Source organism: Manis javanica, chromosome 4 (genome assembly GCF_040802235.1).
Source record: "Manis javanica isolate MJ-LG chromosome 4, MJ_LKY, whole genome shotgun sequence".
In the NCBI taxonomy this organism is placed as follows: Eukaryota; Metazoa; Chordata; class Mammalia; order Pholidota; family Manidae; genus Manis; species Manis javanica.
The window spans coordinates 95,607,556-95,618,415 of NC_133159.1; the positions used below are offsets into that span (position 1 = coordinate 95,607,556).

The 10,860-nt window shown below is 40.1% G+C and overlaps 1 protein-coding gene across 1 annotated transcript; it reads left to right on the forward strand.

Annotated features, from left to right (window-relative positions):
* Positions 1–1,176: 1,176 nt before the first annotated feature.
* On the forward strand, positions 1,177–7,906 carry BCL2L15 (BCL2 like 15). Its single transcript, XM_017648838.3, has 4 exons — positions 1,177–1,770; positions 2,073–2,194; positions 4,773–4,997; positions 5,632–7,906. The coding sequence occupies exons 1-4, from the start codon at positions 1,644–1,646 to the stop codon at positions 5,647–5,649; spliced, it is 492 nt and encodes a 163-aa protein (XP_017504327.1). The 5' UTR covers positions 1,177–1,643; the 3' UTR covers positions 5,650–7,906.
* The last annotated feature ends 2,954 nt before the right edge of the window (positions 7,907–10,860 follow it).

The window sequence follows — 10,860 nt, forward strand, 5'->3', positions numbered from 1 at the left end:
GATTAGGATAGGAAAGTAGGAAATCGGCTCAGCCACTCCCCGACATTCCTATCTGTCTGGAGGCAGGGGGATCAAGGAGCGGCAGACACTGGGAAACCTTTCCCCCCCCACGAGATTTAAGACTGGTAGCCGACGCTAATCATCTTTTAAGTGGCTAACGGGTGCCCAGACACATTTTTATGAGATAAAAAGTACAGCGTTTAGTTAGGAATAAGAGCGAAGTGAAGGTCTCCTACCTTGCGGAGGTGAGCATCAGGTTCCTTGAGACTGATGAAGTTAGGAGAGAGTTAGGAACTCCCCCTGCCTCACTCAGAGGCCAGGGCGGCCTGAAGAAGCAGGTTGGAAGTCAGAGACAGAGACAGAGAGGCGCTCTTCACGGATAGCCAGTTGGGCTGTCAGGGTCTGATTCCAGACATGCGGGCCTTTGAGAAGCTGCTGAAGTGTCCTCAGCCTAGACTCGCAGGTGCCCATGGCTTTCCTCAGTCCCTCGCATCCGAGGAGATGCCTCTGAAAGGGAATCCTGGCCTCCACTCAGCTGACTTTTCCAGCTCCCAAGGGAGATGGGGGATCCACTGAGGGAGACAGCATCTTTCCCTAGAGAATTAGTGTGACCTTGACTTTGCATAATGCTTAACAGAGTTTCAGTGGGGACTTCTTTGCCCCTTGTTACATTGCTCTGACTGTAAATATTCTGCCCTGCTTTTCCCGGAGGCCCTCACCCTACCCTGACTACACCCATGGTCCCTGTCTCAATTAGTCATGTAAATCTGTCATTCATGCTGAAGTGTGAGCTCAGGAACTGTGTGTCATTATTCTGTGTTATTTGTAGTGGCAAGTATAGTACCTTACACATAGGTACTCAGTAAATAATCAATTATGATTATGGCAAATAAATGCCCTAATCAGGAGTTGAATGCTTGTTATTAATTTCAAAACCTTCCTTTAAATTACATCATACAGAGAATTTAACAGGAAGTATTTCTTAATGAAATTACCCAAGAGGTTCTTCCTCAGTTCTAGAATGGTGAACTATAAAAGTTACTCATTAATCTTAGGTGCTGGATAGGGTGTGCTTCTGGGATAAGGAACTGAAAGTCTTCAACACATCTCCCCAGTTCTGGGTGGGTAAACTCTTCAGAGAAGTCCTCCTTGTAAGGTTGAAGGCACTGGGGGGAGGGGTGAGCATGTCCGACACTGATGACGTGCCAAAGTCCCCGGCTGCTGTGTCCTCCCAACCTGAAAAATGTGCCTTAGGCTAGCCAATCCTTGCACCGCTGTAAATCTAAGCTCTGCCTTCCCCTACCTTCTTTAAAAACTCGCTGCCTGCCCTGCTGGGTGTGACTTCCCCCGCCTGTGATAGCCAGACAGGGGAAGATCACCTGGAAATTGCGCTCAAATAAACTGCCTGGCCCTTTGTTGCCTCTCATCGCCTGCTTATTTCAGCTAGAATTTATCTTACACTCCTATTCTGAATAACTACTGTTGAAGAAAGGTTGTTGGAAAGTCTCCAGGACTACATATCCCATTAGAAAGCTTTAAACAAGATAGATAATACCTGCTGGTTTACCAGTGATTCTGACTTTCTGCTGAGCTGGAAACTGCTTGTTTTGTGGAAAAGCAAAACTCAGCAGCAAACATCTAACATGAATCACCCCCGAACTTTTGAGGAGCAAACAGAATGCATTGTGGACTTTCTACTCGAAGACTTCTTAGGCACCACATTGCAGGTTGCTAACCGAGACCTACGTTGTGTAGATGAAACAGATTCAGGTAAGGCAGGCTGGCCTGAGGTGGTGACTGCAGGTCAGTAAGAGAATCTGAGTGTGCTTTCTCATTTCCTCTTAAGTTTCAAAAGGCAAACTCTTAAGTTTTCAGCAATACCTGAAGTCTTCATGGGAGGGAAAGATATTCTCAGTAAAGGGACATTTTCTGACTGCTTATGTTGACAGGACAGAACATTGAAGATGTTCTTGGAAGAGAATGAGAAATAACTTTCTTCAATACCTGGATTCCCAGGATTTGCTATCCCTTCAAGCATTTTGACAAATGTAAATGTGTTCCCTCTGTCTTAGGAGAGGCTGGCTCTTTTGACGTGGCCATAATTGTTGGACGCCTTCGAATGTTGGGTGACCAGTTCAACGCAGAAGTGGAAGCTTCAGCCAAAAACGTCATTGCAGGAGCCATTCGGGGACAGGTCAAGTTTCTACTACTCCTTTCTAGTGTTTACTGCTATATTTTCTATTTCAAATGCCCTTTCAGACTACTTCTAATGACTATGGCTAGAAATGTTCTGTGAAAGATTTGAGAATGTATATTAGTCAAGGAAATACAGCAGGAATCCTCCAGTTGCCAATTCTTTAGGAGTCAATCAAACCTAACAGCTGCTGACATGGAAAGCCTTTGGCATCAGCCTACCAACCTTAGATTGTTGCTACTTTTTTCATCAGAGCTGTGCTTAGTGGCATAGAGCATATCCTTAGCATTTTATTCTTATTAAAGCACTTTATTCTTTTACATACCTGTTTTAATGTTTGTTTTGCTGGGAGCAGTATTTTTTCTCCCCCAAGGTCCAGAAATGAAATTATATACAGGAAGGATAGATAGTTAACAAGTCTGATGCAAGGAAGCATAAGTACTTACAACACCCACTATTGGGGTGTCTGCCCTTTCAACAGAATGCTGATTACTAGCAGCAGCACTTGTATTCTGTATTGGACTTGGAGATCATAGACAGTATGCAAGAAGATGTTGCTGATTAATATCAGTAATGACATCTAATATTAACTCATCATTTACAATGTGCTAGACAGTATTCTAAATGTTTTATACTTCTCATTTAATCTTTATACCACTCTATGAGGTATTGTAGAAACTATTATCCATAGCACTTCCTCTCCTCATCTTCATATAACATTGTGAGAGCAAACGTATAAAACCTCTTTTTCACTGCTGTATTCACATAACTTAGAACACTATCTGATATACAATAGGCCCTCAATAATTGTTTTCTGACTTGATAACCATTTACGCAGATAAGGAAACTGAGGGATAGGGAAACAAATAATTAGTTTACTCCAGTAAGTGTTGAAGTTAGGATTTGAACCAAGACTCATTCCAGAACCACGCTCTTAACCATTACGCTTTATTCTGCCTACTGAATACAGCTTGGGTGGTGTGCCTATTAGGATGGAACTGGATTACTACCCCTGATTGCTTGCACTGTTTCCTAAGTAGCTGATAGCTGAATCTACTTTTTTTTTAATTAAAGTTTTTTTTCAAACAGCATCAAACTCATAGAAAAGTTGTACATGTTGTAAAGAATTTCCCTCTTGAATCGTTTGGATAAATAGCTGACATGATGTTCCTTCACCCTTAATACTTTTACATTTCCTTCAAACAAGGACATTCTCTTACATAACTACAATCTAAGCATAAAAACCAAGAAATTAGCATTGAAATAAACATCATTATCTCATCCTCAGGAGATCCCATTCAAGTTTTGTCAGTTATCCTAGTGAGGTTACTTACAGCAAAAAGACCTGGGCCAGAGTCAGATAGTGCATTTAGTTGTCATGTCTTTTTAGTCTCCTTCAGTCTGGAATAGTTCCTCTGTGTTTCCTTGATTTTCACAGACTTGACACTTGAAGATTGTGGACCTACAGTTATTTTGTAGAATGTCCCACCATGAGTTGAATTTGTTTAATGTTTCCTCTTCAGTAGATTCAGAGTATGTCCCTTCAGTAGGAATATCACAGAAATGTTGCTGTGTTCTTCTCACTGCATCCTTCAACTGGCACAGATTTCAATTTGGTGTTATTTAATCAAGTAAGATGGTGTTGGCAAGTCTTCTCCAATGTAAAGTCAATCTTGTCTCCTTTGTAATTAATTAAGGTTTTGTACAGAGATACTTTGAAACCAAGCAAATATCCCATATCCCATATCTCATTGACATGTCCAACTATTTATTTATTTACTATATTACTATGGATTCATGATTTCCTGCTTTATTCAGTGGGTTATAATCTATTACTATCATTTATTTGGATGCTCAAATTGTCCTGGTTTTGGCCAGTGGGAGTCCTTTCAATCTAGGCTGTGTTTTTTTGGCATGTCCTCATTCTCTGAGTACTTCTTTAATTTCTGACAGATTATTTTGTAGTCTCTAACCCCCTACCTGAAATCAGCCATTCTCCAGGGAGCTCTGGTTTCTTTAAATAGGAAATGATACTTGGAAACCAAACTTGGTGCTCTCACTTAGATGCCCCTCTCAGCTTGTTTGGGCTTTTGACACCCCTGCTTTGACTACAGTGGACCCACTTACACTACATCACAAATTGATCTTGCTTGGCCCCAGCTAAAAGCTTTTTGACCAAATATTTTGGGAAGGAAAGAAGAAGGGGGAAATCTCATCTATTTTTCTACTTTCCCAGACTTGTCATTAAAGCAATACCTTTATAATTTGACTGGCTACACTATTAGATACTTAATATTTTTCTTTTAAGTCATTTTGCTTTTCTTTAAATCATTTTGTTCATCCTAAGCAACAATATCTGAAATCATGGGTTTGATGAAACTTTTATTTTTTCTAATACCTGGTACAATAAATAAAAATATAATAAAATGAGAAAAGTTTATCCATCTACTCCCTAAAATTACAACCCTTAGACAGAACCACTTGCTGCTCTGGGAAATGCTTACTTTGCCAGATTCCTGCCCCTGTATCCTCTTGTACTATTTTAGTGACACTCCACTGATCCTGTGTTTCTCCCCAGGCAGGAGCTATACTTCAGGACACAGTAAAATCTCTCAGCCAGGCCTGGTGTGCTCAGGATTCCAGCTTAGTTTATGAGAGAGCCTTTCTGGCCGTGTCAGTGAAACTTCTTGAATACGTGGCCCGCACAGCTCCTAAAATGGCAAGACAGGTGGCTCTCCCCATGACAAATATGATCAATGAGAACAGTGCCCTCCGGGAGTTCATCCAGGGCCACGGAGGTTGGGTAAGTATGTTGGGGTCCCTGGATTTGCTAGGCACTTTCACTGTTTTTGTGCTAATACCTGAGACTTCAATTCATGATTCTTTCTGTAAATTCGAAACCAAGCAGGAAAACAGGCCTCCCTACTTTCCTGAAAATGGCAGGATTTTTTTTGTCATGGAAAAGGGGAGCAGTCAGAAGCCCAACCTGTGAGAGTTGGACTCAAGAACCATGCTGCCTGAGATACTCACTGCTAACTCTGTAAAGCTAATTTCCACCTCTTACACATAATCACCTGTCAAGCAGATTGGTGGTGGAGTTCTAATCCCAACCTGGCTTCCTGCTGTTCCCTGGTTAACTTCTGGGTCTTTTTTCCTAGGATCTTTGGGTATGTATTGAGGACATTCAGAATCATGTTACTATTATTTAACAAAAAACAATTAGTGTCATTTGCTGTAGTGATAACTCTAGGGGGCATTCTAAGCCAGGTCTTAGTAATCATTAGACTGTCTGCTCCCATTGAGCACTCCCCTTCAGGTCTAGGATCAACAGAAGCCTTAATAAGAGCTGCATTCCCTGGAGGTATCTGCAGATCTTTCCTGGTTTCTTTAGGAAGTTCCTGAAGACCATCCCTTTGTCTATTCATTGTCTTTCCTAGGAAAATCTGGAGAGCTGAAGAGGAGGTAGAGCTGTTTACCAGCCTGAACATCGCTGCCTTTTTGACTGGTCAGGTGATTGATTTCCAGAAATTAAAACAGTCAACCAAACAGAAAACCACTTTCTTTTGGACAGAACTGAACTTTGTTGAATAATTTGGTTTCTACTGATTGTTAAAAGCTGGGAGAAGCTCCCAGAGATCTATAGAGATTTTCTATTTTCTGTTTTTATGTGAGTTTTACTGAGGTTCTGTTGAAGCAAAGATCTCCAAACACGAAGGAACGACTTGCTAGTAGTGCAATTCTAGGCAACAGGGAATTTGCTGGAGCTATTTTGGGGAAAAGGGAGCACACAGTCAACTATTCCTTAGGGTTTAACCCTACCGTTTGCTTAGGGTCTTGTCTACTAATTCTGTAATCTAAAGGATTTTAGGGAAATTTATGTTTGGGAAATCTTGTTATTCTAAGTTGAGGATTTTCTTTCAAATCCATAACCTAAATTTCATGTTAATTTCACCTAAGTAGAATTATTTTAGGCATTTTCAAGGTCAGAAGCAAAAAATAGCAGTTTGTCCATCTGCCCTTGTACTAGAAAGGCCAAAGAAAACAGTTGCTTCATTTTTTACTGCCACACAGGATATGGGGAGGTCCTGCCCACACTGAGGACAGTTGGGCCATCCTAGCTTAGGTGAAGCTAGTTGTGTATCAAATTGTTTTTCAAAGAGTGGTTCACATACCACTTGTGAACCTTACAAATTGCTGATTTTCAGGCTCCATCCTTAAGAGATTCTGATTCTGTAGGAGTGGACTGGGGCCTAGGATCCTACCTTTATAACAATTTCCACAGGTGATTGTGAGGCACATTTAGAGCTTGAGAACCATCACTTTACAGGAGGAGTTGGCCAATCTGGCCTGCCACTTTCTTATAAATAGTTTGATTGGAACACAGCTACACTCACTTGTTTACATATTGTCCATAACTGTTTTGGCACTGCAGTGGCAGAACTGAGTAGTTATGGCAGACACCTTTTAGCCCATGAAGCTCAAATTATTTACCATATGACCCTTTACAGAAGTTTGCAGACCCCCCACTTTAAAGCTAAATTAAGATTTCTCCCTGAATAACTTAAACTCCGTTACAATCCTGATAATTCCTATCAAACACAATTATAGTTAGGATAACTCTTTTTTTCAGCACTAGTCTGAGAGTGTTTGTTAGTTCTTGCCTGGCCCACACTTTCTCTGGCACCTTCAGAAAATTAGAGAGCTCTGCAACTCCTGAGTAGTCAGTAAAGGGTAATATACATGTCCGTGGGCCTACCACAGGTGACTGAAAGTAATGGAATCAAAGCATATGGTTTCTATGGTTTCTGTGTCTCAATAATAGTCCTTAAAAATCTTATAGATCAGTAAGTAATCATCAAGTATATTTTTTCATCCATAAGCCCCAAAACCATACTATTTAGCTGATTGTTGAGAAGAAAAAGCAATGCTGTATCTATTTTTGAAGAAAGGCATTAATGGTTTTGACTGAAGTTTAGCAAAGCTAACCACATCCTCTCCCTTTAGGCAGCCAGCCCTCTGGCTCCTTTAAATGCATAGAAATAAAGATGCAGTGCTGCTGATACTTTTTCAAGTAATGCTATTTCCTCTATTCTTGGATAAATCACAATAGGCTAGTAATCCAGAAATGAAGTTTCATATTTATCTTTAGTACAAATTAGCTTTTTTGCTATCAATTTAAGACACTTAATATAGTCCTTTATCACTTACATTATTATAAACTTAACTTGGTGAATTTTGTGGTATTTGACCTCTTAGGCAAAATCACAGTTTTCACTTTGACTAATGCTGTTTTGTTCTTGAAATAAAATTCTTCTGTCTACACATTTGAACTAATTCTCAGCAAGTGCTATCTAAACTGAATGATGTAGAAACAGAGAACAGAGGGGGAGGGGAGTAAGGGAAATAAGTGAAGATGGTCAAAGGGTATAAAAATGAAAAAGTTTTGGGGATATACTGTGCAACACGGTGACTGTAGTTAATAATGCTGCACTGTGTATTTGAAAGTTGCTGAGAGTACATTTTTAAAGTTCTTACCAGACACACACAAAATTGTCTATTTATATGAAGTAATGGATGTGTTAACCTTACAGTGGTAATCATTTCAACATATGTATACATATTAAATTGTTAACTAGTATACCTTAAACTTATAAAATGTTATCTGTCAATTATTTCACAATAAAGCTATTAAAAAAAGAATTGACTGATAAATGTCAGAGACCAGCAGCCTCGTCTTTCTCTTTTCTTTTCCCTCTTAGCCCTATCAGCTCTCTCTTTTACCCTACATTGCCCATAAAGCAACAAAATTTGAATCTAGCTCCAAGTACACTGCAGTTTCTTGAGATTGAGCATCTGGTACCCTGGGGAATTGAACCAGGCAAATGGGTAAAGCAGCTCTGGACTGGTGTTGTGTCTGTTGCTAGGCCACCCTATCCTAGGAGAGCTGAGGTGATTGGGCTGTGGAAAGAAGACACTAGCCTGGAGATGAAGAATTTGGATTGCCCAATTTTAGCTTTGGATTGCCCAATTTTAGCAACTTAGTTTCACCATAGACTAATCATGTGATATTGGGCAAGTAATCCAATTCCTTTGGGCCTTAGTTCCTCCATCATAAAATAGAGATGATTTTAACTTAATTTATTCATAACTAATTCATAAGATTGACTTAACTAATTTATAGGATCATGAGGAATAAATGACATAATATACTTTGTAAAGGGCTTAGCCCAGGCCTGGAATATTTTAAGCACTGCACCTGTGATTTGGAGCCCCTGAGATTTTGGAGTTCACAAAGTTCTCGCTTGACTTTTTTTTCTCCATTAACTCTGTCTCTCACAAAGGCAAGACAATCTTTTTTTTTTTTGAATCATTAATGTACAATTACATGAGCAACATTATGGTTACTAGACTACCCCATTATCAAGTCTGCCCCATTACAGTCACTGTCCATCAGCATAGTAAGATGCTATCGAATCACTACTTGTCTTCTCTGTGTTGTACAGCCCTCCCTGTGCCCCCCCTACATTATGTGTGCTAATCATAATGCCCCTTTTTCCCCCTTCCTCCCATCCCACCCATCCTCCCCAGTCCTTTTCCCTTTGGTAACTGTTAGTCCATTCTGGGGTTCTGTGATTCTGCTGCTGTTTTGTTCCTTCAGTTTTTGCTTTGTTCTTTCTTACACTCCACGATGAGTGAAATCATTTGATACTTGTCTTTCTCCACCTGGCTTATTTCACTGAGCATAATACCCTCTAGCTCCATCCATGTTGTTGCAAATGGTAGGATTTGTTTTGTTCTTATGTCTGAATAATATTCCGTTGTGTATATGTACCACATCTTCTTCATTCATCTACTGATGGACACTTAGATTGCTTCCATTTCTTGCCTATTGTAAATAGTACTGTGATAAACATAGGGGTGCATATGTCTTTTTCAAACTGGGCTGCTGCATTCTTAGGGTAAATTCCTAGGAGTGGAATTCCTGGGTCAAATGGTATTTCTATTTTGAGTTTTTTGAGGAACCTCCATACTGCTTTCCACCACGGTTGAACTAATTTGCATTCCCACCAGCAATATAGGAAGGTTCCCCTTTCTTCACATCTTCGCCAACATTTGTTGTTTGTCTTTTGGATGGTGGCCATCCTAACAGCTGTGAGGTGATATCTCATTTCTCTGATGACTAGGGATGTGGAGCATCTTTTCCTGTGCCTGTTGGCCATCTGAATTTCTTCTTTGGAGAAGTGTCTGTTCAGATCCTCTGCCCATTTTTTAATTGGATTATTTGCTTTTTGTTTGTTGAGGTGTGTGAGCTCTATATACTTTGGATGTCAACCCTTTATCAGATGTGTCAATTTATGAATATATTCTCCCATACTGTAGGATGTCTTTTTGTTATATTGATGGTGTCCATTGCTGTACAGAAGCTTTTCAGCTTGATATAGTCCCACTTGTTCATTTTTTAAATTAAAAAAATTTTATTTTGGTGTCATTAATGTACAACTACATGAGGAACATTATGTTTACTAGACTCCCCCCTTCACCAAGTCCCCCCCACAAACCCCATTACAGTCACTGTCCATCAGCATAGTAAGATTCTATAGAATCACTACTTGTCTTCTTTGTGTTGTACAGCCCTCCCCATGCCTCCCCCAACATTACACATGCTAATCTTAATGCCCCCTTTCTTTCCCCCCTTATTCCTCCCTTCCCACCCTTCCCACCCATCCTCCCCAGTCCCTTTCCCTTTGGTAACTGTTACTCCATTCTTGGGTTCTGTAATTCTGCTGCTGTTTTGTTCCTTCAGTTTTTTCTTTGTTCTTATACTCCACATATGAGTGCAATCATTTGGTACTTGTCTTTCTCCGCCTGGCTTATTTCATTGAGCATAATACCCACTAGCTCCATCCATGTTGTTGTAAATGGTAGGATTTATTTTCTTCCTATGGCTGAATAATATTCCATTGTATATATGTACCACATCTTCTTTATCCATTCATCTACTGATGGACACTTAGGTTGCTTCCATTTCTTGGCTATTGTAAATAGTGCTGTGATAAACATAGGAGTGCATATGTCTTTGTCAAACTGGGCTGCTGCATTCTTAGGGTAAATTCCTAGGAGTGGAATTCCTGGGTCAAATGGTAGGCCTGTTTCGAGCATTTTGATGAACCTCCATACTGCTTTCCACAATGGTTGAACTAGCTTACATTCCCACCAGCTGTGTAGGAGGGTTCCCCTTTCTCCACATCCTTCCCAACATTTGTTGTTGTTTGTCTTTTGGATGTTGACCATCCTAACTGGTGTGAGGTGAAATCTCATTATGATTTTAATTTGCATTTCCCTGATGATTAGGGATGTGGAGCACCTTTTCATGTGCCTGTTGGCCATCTGAATTTCTTCTTTGGAGAAGTGTTTGTTCAGCTCCTCTGCCCATTTTTTAATTGGTTTATTTACTTTTTGTTTGTTGAGGTGTGTGAGCTCTTTATATATTTTGGAAGTCAACTCTTTATCGGATCTGTCTTATGAATATATTCTCCCATACTGTAGGATACCTTTTTGTTCTATTGATGGTGTCCTTTGCTGTACAGAAGCTTTCAGCTTGATATAGTCCCACTTGTTCATTTTTGCTTTTGTTTCCCTTGCCTAGGGAGATATGTTCATGAAGA